We start from the raw sequence: 21,504 nt of genomic DNA on the forward strand, positions 1-21,504 counted from the left end.
ACCTGTGACTAATGGAGTCCCCCAAGGATCAGTGCTGGGTCCAGTCCTGTTCAACATCTTTGTCAATGACCTCGATGATGGGACAGAGTGTCTTCTCAGCAAGTTTGCTGATGACACAAAACTGTGTGGAGTGGCTGACACCCCAGAAGGCTGTGCTGCCATTCAGAGGGACCTGGACAGGCTAGAGAGTTGGGCAGTGAGAAATTTAATGAATTACAACAAGGGCAAGTGCAGAATTTTACATCTAGGTAGGAACAACCTCTAGTACCAGTACAGCTTGGGGACTGAGTTCTTGGAGAGCAGTGAAGGGGGAAGGGGCCTGGGGGTGCTGGTGGACAGGAGCATGACCAGGAAGCAGCAGTGTGCCCTTGTGGTCAGGAAGTCAAATGGCATTCTGGGGTACATTAGAAGGGGTGTGAATAGTAGGTCAAGAGAGGTTCTCCTCCCTCTCTACTCAGCCCCGGTGGGGCCCACATTTGGAAAATTGTGTCCAGTTCTGGGCCCCTCAGTTCAAGGACAGGAAACTTCTCTTGAAAGAGTCCAGCACAGAGCCTCCTAGATGACTGAGGGAGTGGAACATCTCCTTTACGAGGAAAGGCTGAGGGAGCTGGGAGGATGAGGATGCTCAGGGAGGTTGTGGAGTCTCCTTCTCTGGAGACATTCAGAGCCCACCTGGATGTGTTCCTACATGATCTTCTGCTGGTGACCCTGCTCTGGCAGGGAGGGATTGGATTCAGTGCTCTTTTGAGGTCCCTTCCAACCCCTAACTTTCTGTGGTGTCCGTGATGTCTGTTTCCAGCTGAGCATGATGCAACAGTGGGCTGCAGAGATGCCTGTAGAAGAGGTATTTGTACAATAGCAGCACAGTTTTGGCTGCTTGGACAATTTTATAATAATATGGATGCTATCCATTTGCAAAACATTATTCTTGTGTCACATAATGACAGCAGGCTATCCTGCTGGGATGGAAGATGAAATGTACTGTACAGTATATCTATATGTGACTGTACTGAAATAAATGAGGACAAAGGAGATGACTGCAGGTCAGGTAATGCAGTACAGGGCAGGAGTTAGGACTTACTCATAATTCATCATCTTGAGTACTCTATCATGCTAACAGCCATCTGAAAACAGCAACTCATGCAATTCATAGCAGTGCCATCCCCTGGGGGCTGAGCCTTTCACAACCAGCAACCATTAGTCTCAACCTACACACATGTCCTGAGGGAAGCACGAGCACATCTGCCAAGTTCTGTGATGCACTGGCATCCCTCAACAGTGAGTCCTGAATATACTCTGAACACTTACTTCATCTTTACCCTTTATTTGTCACCACCTCCCTTTCTTTCATTAGTGGCAGCACAAGGTCCTAGTCAGGAGGGTAAGGACATTTTTTTTTTTTCTAGAGTTCACTATTCCAGTCTTTTTCCAACCTTCCACCCAGTTCCATTCTGATGGCTGAAGTGCAGCCCAGAGTTTCCATGGCCAAGGAAACCACTAACCTGCCTTCCTGTCTCCCCTGGGAAGGCAGAGTTCCCCACAGCAGCTTCATCATCAGGCATATCTAGTTACTCACCAGCCTGACAGGGAAAAAAACCACTAACAGACAACAACCCTAGGCATTGCAGAGCTCTCAGATTATGTCTCAAATATCCATGCTTGAGAGGGAGAGGCAAACACCAAGGGAATTAATGTTCTTCTACTTCATGCAACGTTATTTAGGGTGCAATGGCAACTAGAAAATATTTTTTCCAAAGAGCTTTGTCTTGTGTGCTAGCAACAACGTGATGCACAACTGAAAGCATCCACCCTGAAAGCCTCCAAAAGGGAGGCATTTCAAATATTTTCTATAATACTCCCTAGTGGTGATGTTTGCTTATGTTTTATATTTCACTCTTCCTGGGAGGATGAAAGTGCACTGGTCAGTTTTGACTTCCCAGTTCACCTCCCTTATGGCAGTCAGTAGCTGCTCTGCCAACTTGCCTGATTGTTTATCAGTCTCACAAGCACATACTGTTCTGTTAAAAGGCTCCATTCCTACAGTCATACAGTTCTGCACTTCCTCTAAGAGCAACATAAAAATGAGAATAAAATCTGTATATAGAGTTCTAGTCCTTTAAAAAGGAATACAAATATGTGCAGCTGCAGGCCTAACTCTTCTGACCTGAAAGCAGGATGCATACAAAACCTAGGAGTTTTATTTGGGTTTTGGGAAGACCAGATATTGTTCAGGGTGAGAAGAGGGAGTAGGTGCTGTCCTTGTGATTAGGGTTGCAAATACTGTTGTTTTGGATTTACAGAACTGGAAGAGAAGAAAATTGTGCAAAATAACTGAAATTAAATAGTTGCACAGATAGGAAGGGCTGTGTTTTGGGTTTTTTTGTTTTCACTCCTGTTCATATACAGCAAGTACTTGTTTTTTGTCTGATTTTGAACAGCTGATCTTAAGAAATCTGATTTTTATGTCAGCTGTTCATATTGGTAATTTTATTGTCCACTGTGCACTCCAGAAATATCCTATGTATCTGTTTCAGTAAGGAAGGTTAGTTGTGCCCATTGGTATCTCATAACTTTGCATTATTTATGCTTATGATGTAGTCTTTCAGCATCCTGAATACAGTGGGTAAGGACTGTGTTTCCTGGTCACTGATACCAGCTATCAGTTACTGATGGCCATTTCAGGCCAGTTTTCAAACATGTTTTCCTCCAGATTTAAATTATATGTGCTAGGACAATTCAGTCTGTGTTTGGAAACTGTAATAAGAAAAACCTTCCTTGGAATTCCAGCTGTGTATCAGCACTACTCTTCTCTGACCTCTCTGGAAAACTTGGACTCTATTCAGCTGCCTTCTGAGGTCTCCAAATCTGGCTAGGAACTGTTTTGAGAATTGCCCCGAGTACCAGGAAACACTCCATCCATCTGTCACAAAGAACAAAGATATAAATGTGTATAGGGCAAAGAGGACAAGTTCTGTTGTGTGCACATAGAAGCTAAATAAGCTGTTGTAAGGAAACTTTGCTCTAGGCAATCCTAAGTTTTACTCTACCCAACTTGAATGTCTAGTGGGGTTTCACTCAGTGTCCACTGACATAAAGCAAAAGCCCTGGCAGGCTCTCAGTCTCTTCCAAAACTAGAAATCTTTGTAAATAAACATCACAAATACAAAAGGCCACATTCTATCACTCTGGGTGCTGGTTAATATAAATGTTAGCATTAGAAAACTGACACCAGCCCATCTTTCATAGCTGACAACATAGGGAGGTTTGCTGTGCTTTATTGAGTCCTGTTGCCTTTGCTTTGGAAACCTTTTTTCTCCAAAATTTATGAAGTGTTTCCATTAGGTCTGTGGTACCAACGCGGAAGTGCAGAGCATTGGCTGGAAGATGCACCTCTTATTGCTGAGCCTTACAGCTCCAGGACAGATTATTTCTTTTAAGTACAGGCAAAGGCAGAAGTGATTAGCAAGCTGAGACCTGCTTTAGAAATTATGACATGTAACATTCATAGAAATCTTTTCATCCCGAAGCACTTCTGTCTGTTTCCCAACACACCCACAGATATACATTACAGGAATGTCTTTATATCCCTTTAGAAGGCAGACACTTCCAGGGAGTAGTATGGCAGCTTTTTACAAAGGTGGTTTAGGATGATCTACAGTGATGTGTATCCAATATCCATCCCTTGCTTTTCATCTTCTCTTCTGTTGTTTCCTTGCTGGCACCACCAGCTCTTCACCTTGAGAGAAATTTGCCCAGATCACTGTTCTTCCACCCAGTTCCAGCCATTTCATCTCTCATAGTCTTCCCAAGCTCTTATCTCGGCTGTGCCATCCCTCCCTGGTTCTCACAACAGCCTTGACCATGCTTCTTTATCACTTCATGTGTCCTCAAAGGCACATGTCACTTCCCCTCCTTTTCTACCCCCATTTCTTCCTCTGACCATCATGTCACCTTCATTCTCCTTTGCTTACAGCTATCTGTCAGACTTGGGGAACACCTGCCCTTGCTGGCACATTCTCCCTCTCCCATCTGGGCTTCCTGCTTGTTTTGCCATAACATAGTCTTCTTCCCTGGTCTTTGAAAGGCTTTCAGGAAGGCATCACTATGACCAGTTAAACCAAGCCCCCAAGCCCTCTTATTCAATTTAAAAATTCAAATCAAGTTAGTAGCTCCCTGGAATAGGTGCTTATTTTATCTCCAAGAGCTTCTCCCTCTCAAGGTAATCAGTGTTCACTGCACCAGCTATCCCATTTTATGCTTCTGTCCTCAGACACAGGGAGTCATTTTATCAGTTGACAAATAGGGACAGCCATATGGCCATGATCTAGTGAATTTTTTGTCTCAGGATAATAGCAGCTTTTAAAGGGCTGGAAGGCAGCTCCTAATGACTAGGATCCAGCAAGAAAGAGGTAAACTCCTGAAAGTGGAGCACTGTTTAAAACAGCAAATTATAAGATACCTAGTGCAAAGCAGCAGCTTTGGTTTTTTTCAGTGTTTCTTGATCTAACTGTGCCCCTTTCATCCCACCTGAACCCCACCATCACAGGGACCGTGGCCACAGTTCCACAAAACAAGAAATCCAGTAGTGAGCTTACGACCAGAAAAAAACCCAATCAAGCAAAAAACAGCCAGTGTAGCTACATGGTGACAAAGGCTGAACCAGTACATTCAGTCTTGTTGCTGGTTTAAATTAGCTTTAAAATGTTACAGACAGATTTTATGATGGATCAGGTTATCATCCATCTTCACATAGTCAGCATAAAGACTGCATCATGCCTAGCTTGACTTGACAGAAAGGTAATTGCATAATTCTGCAAGATCTGAGTGCAATACCTGCTGCCAGGTGTTCCAGTGGTCCACGGCCAAGTATTCATTAAGCCATTCTGGGTGGCAGGGTATCTGCAAGAATATCACTTCTTTTCTCAAGGCAGAATCCACTGACAGTCCTTAACAGAGTAGCAATCTACTGTTGAGTCCTTTGCATGGTGGCAGAAGATTATCTGTTTCATGGAAAAACAACTGATAGAAAAGTTATTATCATATTCATCTTGTCCTCCTAGTAGTGTATATTTGAATTAATTTTCTACTCGTGTTCAGCTTATCTGAAGGTTGTGAAAGAAGCTGCATCTGTGATATTAGAGAATATTTAAATGTGCAACATAAATTTTCAACAGCACACAGACAAACAGACAGACACAAACAGACAGGAATTACTGATCATAATATTCTCCCAGACATTTCTATTTAAATGTTCCTGTAGTAATGGCTTTGTGTTTATGCAGCTTTGGCAAGCAGATGGCTTCCCAAATACCCTGTAACTTCATAATAAAACAATGCTTTATGTGGATAACTTTGCCCATCACTGAAATGCTGCCAAATCAGAGATTGTAACTGGATACCTTTGAGAGAGGTCATAGCAGCACTCTACGACATTAAGAGGGGGTGTAAAGAGACTGCATTTGCAGTGGAATGAGCAAGTGGACATTTTAAAAACTCCTAATTTGACTGTAGCTCAAATTGTAGCTAATTTGAATGTAAGCTCACATTGTAGTGAACTCCCAGAGGAAAGTAGAGTCAGGCTCTGTGCATCTGTGAAATAGAAACAGGGCAGGAAGGGAATTGAAGTGAGGCTGTAATGCTTAGATTTAGTTACAGAACAAGGTGTATTTGCAGATGCTGAGCAGTTGCAACTCTGGTCAAAATATCTCAAGTTCTTTTTCCTGCTGGGAAGCCATCTGAAGAGGAAAAAACTCTGAATTAAACATTAAAACACAAATTTAAGACCTTATTTTTAGACATATTTATTAATAGCTTGTCCTTAGTGTTTTACAACATCACACTGCTATCCAAATGCCTCAGTAGCAATCTACTCTTCTATATGCTAAAAGCAAAACTAAAAAATCCACCCTATGAATCTCCCATGTGGCAATTCTGTAGGCACCTTAATGTGTGAGAAAACACCATCATGGTCAGTGACTCCAAGTAGATATGCACAGGGGTCTGTCCTGCCTGCCCTTTCCACACATCATGCTATGTGTTAAGCAACATAGTAGTTCCTTTTCTCCTCTAAGGATTCTGTCACCTAAGAACAAAATACATACACATACATCTTGAATTTCCTGCCAAGTACTTTCATACAGGAGGGTGCATGTGTGATAAGCTGTACTGAGTTGCACACAAAGAGAGAGAATTCTTCCTTAGCTGGGCACCGGCAGGGGAGGTCTCACACATTTCCTTAAGCACCAAATCAAGCAGGACATACAAGAGGAACATGAGTTGGGCTTCCTTTCCCAGCATGGGATGCACCTGAATCCATGCCATTGTGGCTGCTCTGAAACATCACCAAGTGTGTTGTTTTCTCTTTAATGGAGATTCACAGAACAGCTGTCAGGAGATTATTTCCAAATAAAAGCTGGGAAAGCAAGTCCACTAATCAATGTAGACATTTAATGAAGTCCACAGGGACATTGAAGACACACTGTAGCTGCTGGGAACATACAGAGCATCTGAGCAAATGTTAATTCCCTTTTCTTGTTGAGTAAGATTTTTTGATCATGGGGAGGAAAGAGTGGCTCACAGAGCAGATACCCTCTTAATTTTCTGAAATTCTCAGCTTGAGATATACCTGTCAAAACATCACCTGCTGCTGCTAGAGGCAGCACCAGTGTCCTGAGTAAGCAGAAAACCATCGGTGGGACAAACATCCGTATAGTTTCTATAGATCCCACTGAAAAGAGCAGGACAAGCCACCCACATCAAAGCACTCCCATTTTTCTTCTAAGGAGCAAACTGTAATTGACCAAAGCAAAACACTGCCCTGTAATACTTCGCAGCTGCATAAAAGTTCTCAGTGGTAGTTAATACCAATTTATCCAGCTGAAGAGAAAGTTCACATAGGCTTTACTCCTGATGCGAGAGACAGGATTTCACACCATTTTGCTTAGTCACAAGGAGGACAAGGCCAGGGGCAAAAATCAAGATTAGAGCTCACCAGTCTTTCCATCTGTAGTTCCAATCTAAACACTATGATGCACTTGTTGCCCTCTAGGTTTTAGAGAGGACAGAAAGAAAAGGGGGAAAAAATGGGGCAAAAAACCCAAAACCCCATCACTGAACTCATTCTCATACATTTATTCATGAAAGCCAAGATGAAAATACCATGTTAAAGTGTTTTAATGCAAACAGTATATGATGTGTCCTGATCTCTCTTAATAGAGTACAGCTCTCTGGCAACATAGATAACCCACAGCATAGGAGAGCCTGACAGAGCAGAGGCAGAGCACTGTTCTCTCAGTGAGGATTCAAAGAAGGTGAAAAACCAACACAGAGCTAGGAAAGGAGGTCATTTTGTTGCTGTCCTTGCTGTTTTAAAAACAACTCCACATACACCATTTATCATGCCACATATTGACTAGGGATAGACCCAAGTCTAACACTGTGCATCCACTATCCTTAGTTGTGAGGCATGTGAAATTTGAACCAATTGTCTGTAGCTTGAGTCAACCTCTCCTGTTCACAGCAATGCTGTAGTCTAAGCATAAAGTACTTAGCAAGGAAAACACAAATCATTTTTGCTTTGTGCACATGCAGCAGGTATGACAGGATGGTTACTCAGGTAAGGCAGGTTATTTGCATCCTTGGTTTTGAATTAGGTGGGATAAAGTTAACTTCACACAAGTAGACAAGACCTGAGAGATATTAAGCAGCAGAGAATGCATTTCAAATCAGCCTGGTTGCAAGTACTTCAATTATCCAGCTCTCCACAGCCTTTGTAGGCTACGCTGATGGCCAGTCATTCAAAACCTAGACCTCTCGTGTTGCCACATGCAAGTCTTCTGCAGTTGCTGTTTGAATATAGCAACTTTCCCATGATACACATTTGAATGAAGCATACGTAGCACAAATTCAGGACTTTTTCTGGTGATCTCTTAATGTGGAGAAGATGAGAGCTCTCTGTAACTGGACATGTCTTGGGTGTTTCAGTGAGGACAGTGCTTTGAGACAAGGAATGATGTTTCAGGCTTCCTTTATCAAGCTACCTGATCAACTGGAGAACCTTTCTCTTTGCAAACTTATCCTCAGATGTCATAGTTCAAGTACAGCAAGCAGTCTTCTTTACACCCATGCAAGTGTTCCTCTGCTTTTTCCTCCACTCCTTGCAGGTTATGACTTTGCTGCTGTACTGGAATGGTTTGCGGAGCGGGTTGACCGCATCATTCTCCTTTTCGATGCACACAAGCTGGACATCTCTGATGAATTCTCTGAGGTTATTAAGGCCCTGAAGAACCACGAGGACAAGATGAGAGTTGTTCTCAACAAGGCTGATCAGATAGAGACTCAACAGCTGATGCGGGTGTACGGTGCCCTCATGTGGTCCCTGGGAAAGATCGTCAACACTCCCGAGGTCATCAGGGTCTACAATGGCTCCTTCTGGTCCCATCCATTGCTCATCCCAGACAACCGCAAGTTGTTTGAGGCAGAGGAGCAGGACCTGTTCAGGGATATCCAGAGCCTGCCCCGCAATGCAGCCCTGAGGAAGCTGAATGATCTCATCAAGCGAGCACGGCTGGCCAAGGTGGGTGTTGGTGTAGAAGAACCCAAGCATTCAGTTTGGGCTGTTTGCAGTATGCAGGCTATGGGGAAGTGCTTTTGGCCAGTCTGGTTGCAGAGCTGGTGGATCCTACTCTTCTTCCATCTCATCTCATTCAGGCCCAGCATATCAGTCCTATGCACCTCAAAGAAGAAAGCACCTCCTCTGCTCGCTGTGTCAATCATGACAGTCCAGAGCGAGGAAGATAGCCACAAATAAAGCAGGTAGCACTTGAACAATCTAGAAAGCAGGTGCTCTGTGGCAGCAACTTGAGAATTAGGACCGATTCAGTATGTGAGAATTGCACACCAAGGGAATTGGTAAGCTCTAGGTCTCTTGCCTTAAACTTTCTTAGTCAAGAGAGATACCTGCTTAGATGCATGCAGAGGAGGTGGAGACTCACAAGAATGACAAACAAGGCTGAACAAAGCCATGCAGAATACATGAAGAATGCTGAATTAATTGAGAAAAGACATCAAAAAGATGCCTAAAAAGCTTTCCATGCAAGGTCTTCATTTTTAAGAGAAAATAGTCCACACAGAAAAAAAAAAAAAAAAGCAACAGTGGTGTTTGTACTAAAAAATTAAAGTCTAGAGAGTTCAAAACCCAGTATGTTTAGTCAGGGCTGGAAAGGGACAATTCCCTGGGAAGGCCATGCTCAGTGAAAGGAAAAAACAACTCACCACTCACTCTTGGAAGTGTGAATGAAAGTTACAATCTGTATGCCCAGGACTCATCCACTGTCTTCATCTTGTGTCAGCACAGCCAGAGCACACAGGTGCAGGCAGCTGAGGAGCTGAGCTGCTCTTCACAGTGAAAGATGGGGCTGAGTGCTAGGCACAGATGTTCTCTCCTAGGAAGAATTTTATGATGTATTCTTTAACATGTGCCTTCTTCATTCCATATCATTTAATGTCCTTCAGGTCCATGCCTACATCATCAGTTCCCTAAAGAAGGAAATGCCCTCAGTGTTTGGTAAAGACAATAAAAAGAAAGAGCTTGTTAACAACTTGGGAGAGATTTATGCTCGGATTGAACGGGAGCATCAGATCTCATCAGGAGACTTCCCTAATCTGAAAAAGATGCAGGTAAGCAGTGGCATCTTGGCCAGAGCATGAAACATCCAAGGAAAAAGTATTAGAGTAACTGCAGGGAATATGGCAGAAGCCACACAGATATCGATTGTTGTTGCTTGTGGGAAAGTTGCTTGTTGTAATGGGCCTTGAAATGCATGCAAGCTATATTTGAGCATGAACACTTCTTGCACACAGAGGTCATGTGAAGCTACAGCTGCCTTCATCTCGCAGATCTTTGCCTGAATAGCACTTTACAGCAAATTATTCCTTTTACTGTTCTTCATTTTTAATTCCAGATTCCATTTTCAGATTTTTCAGGACTAAAAATATTGCTAAATGTATATTAAAAGGAATTCTATATCCTGAAAAGCATGTATTTGCCCCTCTCCTCAACAAAGTTTCTTTTTTTTTTTTTTCTTCTACTTCACTCTGTTTCTAGAAGGAGAGAAAGGAGGCTGTGAAAACTTAAAGCCCCTTTTCTATTTTAAGCAGAGAAGCAGGTTTTCTGTTCTGCAGAGCTGATCCAGTGTTCACATAAGTCAAAAGTCTTCAGAGGACCTTGGATCAGAGCCTTGTATTGTATATTCAAACAATGCTGGACACTACTACATTGCTGTGTGGCTTCAGTCCAAGCAGAAACCTGCTTTGAGTTGCTAGCTGTTGAAGTCAATATTAGCTATATTAGCTCCATATGGAAAGCTCCCAAGTGCTTCCTCAGCAAGTTTGCAAACATCACCAACTTGGGCAAGAGAGATGATCTGCTCAAGAGTAGGAAGGTTCTGCAGAGGGACCTGTACAGGCTGGATTGATGGGCCAAAGTATGAGGTTCATCAAGGCCAAGCGTTGGGTCCTGCATTTCGGTCACAACAAACCCAGGCAATGCTACAGGCTTGGGGAAAAGTGGCTGGAAAGCTGCCCAGAGGAAAATGACCTGGGGGTGCTTGTTGACACCCAGCTGAATATGAGCCAGCAGTGTGCCCAGGTTGCCAAGAAGGCCAACATCATCCTTGCCTGCATCAGAAATAGCTTAGCCAGCAGGAGTAAGGAAGTGGCTGTGTCCCTGTACTCAGCACTGATGAGGCTGCACCTCCAGTACTGTGTTCAGTTCTGAGCCCCTCACTACAAGAAGGACATTGAGTTGCTGGAGCGTGTCCAAAAAAGGGCAGTGGACCTGGTGAGGAGCCTAGAATACAAGTCCTGTGAGTAGAGGCTGAGGGAACTGGGATTGTGAAGTTTGGAGGAGGATGAGGGGAGACCTCATCACTCTCTACAACTATGTGAAAGGAGGTTGTAGGGAGAAGAGGTGCTGGCCTCTTCTCTCAAGTGAATAGCAATAGGACTAGGGGAAATGTCCTGAAGTTATGCCAGGAGAGATCTGGACTAGATGTTAGGAAGAATTTCTTTACTGAAATAATAGTCAGGCACTGGAATGAGCTGCCCATGGAGGTGATACAGTCACCATCCCTGTTATTCAAAAAAATGTGTAGATGTGGCACTTCAGGACATGCTCTGCTGGGCAAGTTTTTTTCTGGCTTGACAGCTGGACTCTGATCTTAAAGATCTTTTCTAACTGTGACAATTCTGTGAAAACACAGCATCTGCTCTTTTTTTTTTTTTATTTTATTTTCCGTAAGTCCTTGAGAATTAGATCTTTGGAGTGTATCCAACAGAAGAGCCAATACGCTGCTTGTTAAAATGTCTTTAACTGCTCAAAAATAATTATGCCAGCTCAAGAGCTAATAGTGTGGATTTAATGAGTAGAGGGTGAAGAATAAAGCTGCAGGTAATTTTGCAGGTTTTGGAAGAGAGTTATTTGTAGATGCTCACCTCTTTATGGACATACAACTGTCTTGATGACAGACTTTGAAAAGTGTAGTGCATTATGGTAAGCAAAGCAGTCTTTTGCCAGCATGGCATCTCCTTCCCAGAGCTAGAGGGGGGAAATGCAGAGTACTGGCTGGACAATGTAGCAAAAGCTGCACAACCAGTTTGCCTTGAACAGTTTGTTCTTCAAGGAGATTGCTGCTATGTGGCTTGGAAAGGAGGAGTCTTATTTGCATATATCATCATCTGGGCCTTTGAGTAATACACTTTTGCTCTCTGTCTTATGTCATCTCACTTTGCCAGCCGAGAAGATTATTTCTGTAGGGCTTAGAGAACATTTGAGTGAGGCCAGTCAGGGAGACCCCATCATATGGTGAGGAGCAGGGCTATCAGAGCAGGAAATGCCAAGATCCTCACTCCTCTTCAATAACAGGTTTTTTAGCCAAACAGCAGACAGGCATCCCACCCTACACTGTTGCTGCACTGTGCGTGGCCATGTTGCTTACTCTCGTTTTGTTGTCCCACTTTAAGGACCAGTTGCAAGCCCAAGATTTTAGCAAGTTCCAGCCTCTGAAGAACAAGCTGCTGGAGACAGTGGAAGACATGCTGGCCAATGACATCGCCCAGCTCATGGTGCTCGTACGCCAGGAGGAGTCGCAGCGGCCAAGCCAGATGGTGAAGGGAGGAGCCTTTGAGGGTACCTTGCATGGTCCATTTGGCCATGGCTATGGCGAAGGTGCTGGTGAAGGGATCGATGATGCTGAGTGGGTGGTGGCCAGGGACAAGCCCATGTATGATGAGATCTTCTACACACTTTCTCCCGTTGACGGTAAAATAACTGGTGCCAATGCAAAGAAGGAGATGGTAAGGTCTAAGCTGCCCAACACTGTGCTGGGCAAGATATGGAAACTGGCTGACATTGACAGAGATGGCATGCTGGATGATGAGGAGTTTGCCTTGGCGAATCATCTCATTAAAGTCAAGTTGGAGGGTCATGAGTTGCCAAATGAGCTCCCTTCCCATCTCCTCCCTCCGTCCAAAAGGAAAATAACAGAGTAAAAGGAAGGTTACAGGGGAGAGGGAAGTGGGGAAAAAAGAGTTAGAAAAACATGTGTACTTAAGTTATACCTTTAGATGTGAGATCACGTTTGGATTTATACCTATTTTGCTGTAGGAAGAAAATAACCTAAAGCAGAACAAGAGTCCAATTCTTCATGATAATATGCAATTAACTTTTCCAGTGTAATGTGCATACTTCTAATGTGTCGTCTGTAAATATGAAGGTAAAGACAGGATGTTGAGACTAGAAAAATCTGATAAGCAGGAGTAGAAGAAAAACAGGAGTGGGCTGCATTGTTTTTTTGAGAGAGGAGTAGGCACTAAGAGAAATTTGTTAAACTGTCACTCCTGAGCTTTAGCTACACTTGCTGTTAAATGGGTCTCAAACTTCAGGAAACTAAGATCCTTGTGGTGAAGAGGAAACCACAAGGTCTCCAAGCTATTGGCCAAACTAAAGAGCACTTCCTAATTAACATAAGCCCACACTTAAATACTAGATATTAAATTCCAGAGATAAGAATTTTAGGAACCTTCATTCTCTGTTAGATGCAAATTCACAAGCATTTCCCTGTCCTTAAAGAAAAAAATAAAATAAAATCTGAAACAGCTCTGAACTGGACAGCTGGAGTTCCTCATTGTTCACTGTGGGACAGGCACTAAGAATTCCCAGTCACCTCTACCTCCCATTCAGTCTCCCAGGAGATTTGTTCTGCAGGCATGGCCAAGAGAACCACCCTCCCAAGGGTAACAGAAAGAGGGGGAACTAGAGGCAGAAATCAGGTGGGTTATAAGGGAGGAACACAACTCCTAGGCTCACTGAAGGTTTCAAAACCAGTGGATACTGTTTTTTCTTTGAGCAATGGTGGTTTTTATCATTAAGTGATATGTTTACTGTCTCCATACACAGCAAAAGCTACTAAGTCCCATTCTTACTGTAAAGATTAAAAACCCAGACTGTCAGGTAGATGATCCATCATAAGAGCAGATAACACAGTGGGGCAGTGGTCAGAGCTTGCTCTATGGCCTGTGTCCCCACAAATATAGCTGAGGTGTTGGCATCCTTCACCCACACTGATCCCCTCCAGAACCTCTACCCTGAGCCAAGAGAACTTCCCCACCTCTTTCATGCTCTATGAGACTTCTGTTTTCAAGACCTTATGTTGGCAGAAATCCCTTTATTTCCTACTTTGTTTCCCAAGCATGCACACACACACACACACACACACACACACACACACACACACACACACACACACACACAGAGGCTCTTCTGGTTTCTGTTGTCTCTTTGGAGCAATGTGTGGTTCCAGTTCCTATTGTCACTTTATATAAGCTGAACTCCTACTGTGATGAAAAACAAAGACATATAACTTATTTTATATCTGTGTTCATATTATATAGAGAAATATATTCTGTGTATGTAGGATGTGCTTATTGCAGTACATTTATCTCTTGTCTTAAAAGTAATTCATTAACCTCTTTTGTACCCTGGTCCTAAAACATTATTAAAAAAGAAAGGCCAAATCTGTCTATTTCTTAGCAAAATGAAATGCTGCTGAAAAGGAAAAAGCTCATTTCTACATGAAACAGAAGGAATAAATCATCCTTAGCACATTGCCAAATGCACATGCACAACTTAGCTCTGCTGGACTCAAAAGTGCACTGCTGAATGACTGATTAACATCTGCAACATCTTTCTCTTTTGGCAGTCTAATCACAACTTTAATACTTGATGAAGCAAATGGAGTTGTACCTACGATGTTCAATATAGGGGAGATGTAACAACCAAATAAATACTTCATTAGGAAAAGGAATATGTTGAAAGAGTTTCCTTCTTCCAGTCACAAACGAGAGTGCTACAAAATTACCAAGATCTGAAAGTACGCAAAAAACCTCAGTCTTAAATCTTGCTGGTGCCAATTTTACCTCTGTCTTCATAGTCCTTTATTTACATGTTCATTACAGTGCCCCAGGCTAGGGGAGTGAGATGCACTGCATAAGACCATGAGAGCATGGTTAGTTAGGCTAGTGCTGGAGATGCACTCAGAAAGAAGTCATGAGCTGTAATAGCTATCAGTTTCCATTTAGCATATGTACAGGATGAGAATCCTTCCTGGATGAGATGAAGAAGCAATAAATACACTTTTAGAGAAAAGTCAGCAGACCGTATGCCAGTCCAGTTCAACTACTGGCAACCCTCAGTCTGTCATTACAGTGTGTACTCCTGCTAGTGGTGTTGAGGTCTTTATGGAATCTGCATCCACCTGACTTATGGCTGAAGTCACATAGATGTGGTCCCGATTTTCTGATGGCTACTTATATAGCTTTTGCTTCTGCCAATCATATTGTGCTGAAATGTAACACTTTCTTAAAAATCAGAAGTTTTCTGGTTCTGAGAGAAGGTGAAGTCTACTATTCTTTTTCTGGTATACAACAGCATGGTGTTCAGATAAGCCAAAAATTCACTGTACTAGAGGTCAAATGGCTTTCAGGGTACTAAGTCTTTTACACTTGATTGCTGGTGTTTCCTAGTTAAACCAAACCACTAATCTTGTTAAAGCACATGTCATAGATGACTTTTCACTACATTGGCTGCAGTTGTGCTTTAGCCATCTCAAATAAAAAAAAAAAAAAAAAAAAACCAAACAAACAAACAAAAAAAAGGCTTGCTTACTGTTAAAAAGGGAACAAGCAAGATATTTTCAGTGTGGCTGGCTAGCAGCAGCAGCCACCCCCTCACACCACAGTTAGGGCACTCCACAGCTCCTGGCTCAGCTCTGTGCCTCATGCAGAGGCTCCTGCTTTTTATGTCCCCATGCCAGCCTCTCCAGGATGTTTGAGCAGGTTTCCATCAGAAGTGCAATGCCAGCAGGACGAAAAGAGCTTTGTTGCCACAGGTCAAGTGCACAAAACACCACAGCAACGTAGTGTGGGGGTTTTCTTTCAACATTCTCTCAGAAACTACTTGCACTGTCACTGCGACTTTGCCAGTTGTGTTGAAGGGGGAAGACTAACACAATCATTTTAGACTAACATGCAGTTACTTAATATGATTGCACAGTGGTTCAGCAACAAGCAGGAGATAAAGCAACCCTGTTCCCAAGGGAACAGGACAGCAACTTAAGAAGCTTCTTTTCCAAAGAGGCAGATTACAAGTAGTGCTCCATGTTCAGGTAAGTTTATTCGGCGCATTTTACTCTTGCTGAGCTATTCATGCAATTAAAAAAATAAAACCAAAACAAAAAGGCCAAACCCACAAACAAACAAAAAAACAAAAAGTAAAAACAACCTATGCCAAACCTCAAGAGCCCTGAAGTTCTCAATCCCATCTCTCCAGTATGGCCATTAAAAGATGCATATATTTCTCACATCCCCTTCCCACAGACAGCAGCTGCGTACACTACCTCTATCCCTTTTTTTTTTTTTCTTCTTCAGGATTATAACTATTTGGGCAATACCAGATACCATCTGAGGCAAGGACATGATTTCCCAAGACCATCAGAACCCAGTCTGTGCACCCAGTCCTCCACCCTATCTCTGTTCTTGCCAGTTCACAGCCATAGTCCTGAAGACAACTACTGTGTCCAACAATGCTTGCTTTTTCCAAGAGCAGTTCTTAATTAATGGGCAAGATTTCCCCAGGAACAAAAGGTCCCACAGAGGAACCTATTCATTTGTTCATGTATCTGGGTGGAGGTTTTTACCTCATGAGCATACCATTCATTTTTCTTTCTCTCTCATTCCCCTCTCCACCCATCTTAAGACAGAAAAGGTTTGTAGTATTTTGTCAGAAGAACAAAAGGGTACTTTCTCTGAGTAGGAACTGCACATGATCTGTTCTCTGGGAAGGATTTGGAGAAAAAAAAAATGTACCTACATGCTATATGGGCTAATATATCAGCTTCCTGAAAATTAAGTTCTCTCTACTCTGGAACATGAAGGGCAGATTGGATCAACAGTGCTTTACAACTATTTGAAAGAAAGGATACAGTAAGTTCTCTGAATAAGATTTCACAGGAGGTATGTAGTTTAGCAAAAGACATTTTCTTCTATGAGCTGGAATTTACCCAGCATGCTGGAGTTCAGAGGGATTTTTAATCAAACAGATTCCAACATAAACTTCATACAACAGTGACATTCAGATTTAGGTCAGAAACTATTCTCTTAAGTTGATCTCCTTGAAGATGATATTACTTTACATAGAGTGACTGTTCCTTCAAGCCCAGCAGGAACCAGGGACAAGCTTCTCCAGAATTCACCTCACAACAAGCTACAGCTCCTGCACCAGCAATCTCTTATTATCTCATTGTTTGTCATATTATAGGGACAAGCTTTGAGAAGAGGAATAAAGTGACTCCATATTTAGGTTTTGGCAAATCAAAGGGCATGATAGGCTATTTAACCATTTCCTAGGCTCAGAAGTGCTCAAGTTCATTAAAGGCTGACAGATGAGTGCAAACACAATGAACAGCACTGAGTTATTCCAGGGGGGGCAGCTTGACTATAACATACAAGTTATTTTTGTGGAGTTTTCACAATACAGTGTCTGTTTTTTCTGGTCTTTCCCTTTCCTTCCTTGTGCTTATGAGCCTTTCCCTCCTCTTTCCAGTCTGTGCAAGGGTGGGGGAAAACAAGGCATAGTTTGTAAATTTAACATGCTTTTAAATAGTGCAGGCAAGTCAACCATCACATAGCTTTCCAACTCCTTTGGACAATACAGACAAAGTGAGTAAAGCAGGATGAACGCATTTGGAAACAATTCCTTTCTGCCCAAAGGAACAGAAATCCTTGGCAAGTACAGCACACGTTCTCTGTGGTGTGCCTGTTCCACTGATCCCTTTGCTGCTCAGGAGCAGATCAAACACTGCATGAGTTGCTAGGGCTTAAAACAGACTCTTTTCCAGCTAGTTACATGTAACGTAAACAAGCATCAGTTAGGGCTCCAGTAATGTCTTCTGAAGACATGAAGATCAGAGTTATTTATAGGCCTTGGATTATATTGTCCTCCTTGCCTATGCCATCGAACAGACAAAGAGCGTACATGTGGAATTCCTCTCCTTACACCTCACAAGATCACTGCAAGCAAATGCCAACTAAAAACTCTTAAGTAGCTTTTACCCACCACTCAGTCTATCACTCTCTGCATTTATCAGCAGGATGAGAATCACAGAATGTAGCAAGACAAACCTCTTTTAGGGCACGGTGCTCCAAGGTCCAACCAGATGTTCCAGGAGAAACTCACAAATAGTGCTCTGAGTCTGATGCTCTCAGGGCTGAGCAGCCTGAATCGGTGCTACCGCTCCAAAAATGGCCTCCCCTCTGGCTTCCTCAGGTGTGAGCTTTATTGGCCCCCTAATCCTGCTCATGTGCAGTAGGGGCCCGCCCTAATCAGGCACAGGTGGGCTTAACACAAGCTCATGCCCACTACCTGGCAATTAGTGCCACCTGGTTGCCTCATTTCACTACAACAGATGATCCTTATAAGGTGATGGCAGCACAGGGGTTAGAAGGAAGCACAGTTCCCACAGTTCCCAGGGAAAGCTCTCTGGCCACTTCCTTACCTCCAAACAATAGTTTTCCAGACAGGATTTTTTATTTTTTTTTTTTTTTTAAAACAGTGGAAGAGAATCAAAATTGCTCACTACATGTCTGTTTACTGTCTCTAGCCCATTCATAAAGCCCAGGGGAAATTATCTGCACCCAACAATCTTGAAAGATTGCATGTCACACAGCACAGATGTCTCCAGTTTGTACCATAACTGAGGAACAGATATCTGTTACATTAAATTCTCCTAAGCAGAGTTTCTCCAGGATTAGGATGGAAGGACCAAATCTGTCAATAAAGTTTTACTGCCCAGAGATGTCTCGTGTGCACAGGAGCAGACAGAATATTTACAGAATAAGAGTTATGTGAGCAGTGAATGTCAATCTCAGGTCTTGCAGTGAGCCTTAATTAAAAAATCCCCACTATGGGTCATGTGCTGATGATACATTGGGACCTAGTGTTTCAACCTGCTTCAGCTTGAGGCTGTAACCAGCAATTAGTTTTGGACCATCAAGTATAGCAATGCTGTGCAACAGAAGTGGCTGGATGCCTCATAAACATACAGGCCCATAGTTACCAAGTCAGTCCATGGACCACCAGTCAAAGCTGTCTGCACAGCCATGCAACATTTATGGTTGTGGGATTTTTGATGGCTTTGTTTCTTTTCCAGTAAATACTTTGCAGGAATGGTGACTGGCAAGGCATTGAAGTTTGGCAGCAGTACTTTTCTTTAAGCGCAGCTGATTCACTGCTTCAGCCCTTTGCTTGCAGTACTTCCCAACCTTGTAATTTCTGAATGTTGAGGAGGAGAGGAGATGCTGGGGAGGAGGCTCTGCCAGGCCTCAGGCATGGCACTTAAGCAGAAAAGCAGAACAATGCAAAAAGACTACGTGCTGCCCAGGCTTGAACAGCTTTTCCCTCCCCCTCTGTCCTCTGCATAGCTGAGTCAAATCCTGGAAGCACCACATCATCTTGGCTGTGGCAGCATTTCAGTTCAGATCCAAGGTCAGAGTTTCATATCTCTTGTGAGAACCTGAAAGGAGTGGTTACTGCCTTTGTTTGTGTTTTTTTCACAGCAATTCCTCTTCTCAAGGCCACTCTGTCCTTCTTACCCTCCCACTAGGGTTTTGGGGAAGTACAGATTCCATTCAACCTGCACAGTGAGAGGGGAAAAGAGAAGTGCTTATCCTGACACCCCTGAGATAGGCAAGAGTGATGGCCCTTGTTCTGTAGCTCCCCTGTAAAAGCCAATCCACATTGGGTCTCAAAGCAACACGGGTGGGGTGGTTTCCCTGCCCAGCCCTCAGGAGAAGATGTCAAAGGTACAGAGGGAGCCCCAGAGCTAAGACCAGGGGGATGGGAGGGAAGCTGCAAGAAGTTGGGTGAAGCTGCATATTTGTGCAGGTGGTGCAAGTAGAGCATGTTAAAAGTTAGTTGTGCTTCCATGGAGGGTCTGTCCACACATCCTGGAGCAACTGCTCTCCACCCAAAACATGTGTGTCTCCTTCTCAGGGCACAGAGGAATAAACCCTGCAGAGCAGGAGATGATAAACTGTTAATATGACAAATGAGAACACACTGCCCTTTCCCACTGCCTCTATCCCAGCCCTGTAGAGATCACATAAGGTCACAAATTTCCAGTGATCTGATTCTGATGGGTTGCCTGACTCATTTCACTTCATTTCACAGGAATAAAGGTGGACTGGTGGCCTTTCACCACTCCCTTCTGGGACAGTTACAAACAAAAGCCCACACAGCCCTGCTCAGAGACCTGGGCCACCACTGCAGCTGGAGAGGCTGTAGCCCTTCTCCTTTTTCTTTCCACAGAGGGGTATTTACTTTTCCAACTTCTTACTGCAGACATGTCAAAGCTGTGATTTACACAGAAAGGCTGCCAAAGGCAGAACAAGACAGGGCTGATGAGCTTACTTGAGCCACTTTGAGGCCCCTGGAGATACTCTGACCAGACTTCTCACCTTCTCAAGGGCTAGTCAGACCTGTTCACAGCCCATTTCCTCCCCCCTCCCCATCTGGCCAAGAAAATGCCTTACAAGGACCCCACCATCCTGGCTGGATATTTGCAATTAAGCCACCTGTCCTTCCAATGAGCTTAGAGTATTAGTTATTTTTGAAGTACCTTAGTGGATCAGATACACCCCTTATCACCTGCCCCAAAGTCCTCAGAGCTTAAAGACCATCATTTAAAAATAGGGGAGGTGGGAGAGGGGAGATAGGTGAAAAAAAGGATCTTTCTATTTAAAGATCTGTTTCACAGGAGAAATATCAGAGCAGAGGCCATTTAGCACAACCAGGTTTCAAAGTACACACATTATCTGCTCTGAGATGGAAAGATATAAATCTTGAACCTGTATGGGACTGGTTTCACAGAACTCCTCCAGCCCAAAGGGACCCCAAACCATGCTGAGATAAGCATTTAGAAGCATGCCCTGGTGTATCTCTAAAGTGCCAGACCAGAGCCCAGGACCCCATGGAGACTGCAACAGCCTGAGCTCTGCAACACTGGTGGCACTCAGCAAGCTTAACTGGGACATCAGCCTGGCTCCTCTGCACAGTCCCCCTGCCAAATTGTCTTTTAAAGAGTTGGTCATGGGTTACACACTCAGAAATTCTCTTTTTCCGGCAAGCTCAGCTTTCCAGACAAAAGTTCAATTCTTATTCTTAAACAAAGGAGATTTGGCAGCACAAATTAAATTTAAAACACACAAATTAAGAGATAAACAAGCACTTCAGCTGTCAGTCAACATGACAAACACAATAACCTAGCAGCAGCATTGTGCTTCTTTCTTCACATCGTGCCTGACTGGTACAGCTCACAAGACAGCAAATAGCTCTGATTGCCATAACATCAGGTGACTACAGGGGGGACAACCATTTACAAAGCACTGAAACATATACACCAAGGGATGAAACAGCAAAATAAAAACTAAATACTGGGCAAGGAGCCAGCACTGTTCAACACAACTACCTGACAGGTTTGAATTATAAGTTCCTGATCCTTCTTTGGCATAAAGTGTGTACACACATTCACTGAGTTTTCATATATATTTTACTACATTACATACCTTTTTTTTTTTTTTTTGAATCCCAAGAGTCTTTAGAGGAAGGCTATTTCTAAAGGCATTACTTCTAGACATGAACAAACCCTCTATGTGAGTGATGGGCACACCAAAACTAGGGCATGAAAAAAACAGCTACTACCCCATCACAAATTTTAATATTACACATATATAGAAGCTATTATCTTTCTTTTAAGAAGTATATATAATTTTACACAAAGACACCTCCATACTTTGGAATAAAAGTACACAGAATTTCATATGACAATAATTTAGAAATTTCCCCAGTGAGAAGTTACATATCACCCTGAGTCTCTCAATTACTTCTGCTGA

The 21,504-nt window shown here is 43.1% G+C and overlaps 1 protein-coding gene across 1 annotated transcript in view; it reads left to right on the plus strand.

The window, feature by feature from the left end:
• Positions 1-14,359, plus strand: part of EHD3 (EH domain containing 3) — a 33,763-nt gene extending 19,404 nt beyond the window's left edge. The window contains exons 4-6 of the mRNA XM_071739873.1: positions 8,163-8,575; positions 9,514-9,678; positions 12,022-14,359. Of these exons, the coding sequence (XP_071595974.1) occupies positions 8,163-8,575; positions 9,514-9,678; positions 12,022-12,549 (1,106 nt within the window). The 3' untranslated portion in view covers positions 12,550-14,359. The remainder of the gene's footprint in view (positions 1-8,162; positions 8,576-9,513; positions 9,679-12,021) is intronic.
• Positions 14,360-21,504: the final 7,145 nt, after the last annotated feature.

Source organism: Heliangelus exortis, chromosome 3 (genome assembly GCF_036169615.1).
Source record: "Heliangelus exortis chromosome 3, bHelExo1.hap1, whole genome shotgun sequence".
In the NCBI taxonomy this organism is placed as follows: Eukaryota; Metazoa; Chordata; class Aves; order Apodiformes; family Trochilidae; genus Heliangelus; species Heliangelus exortis.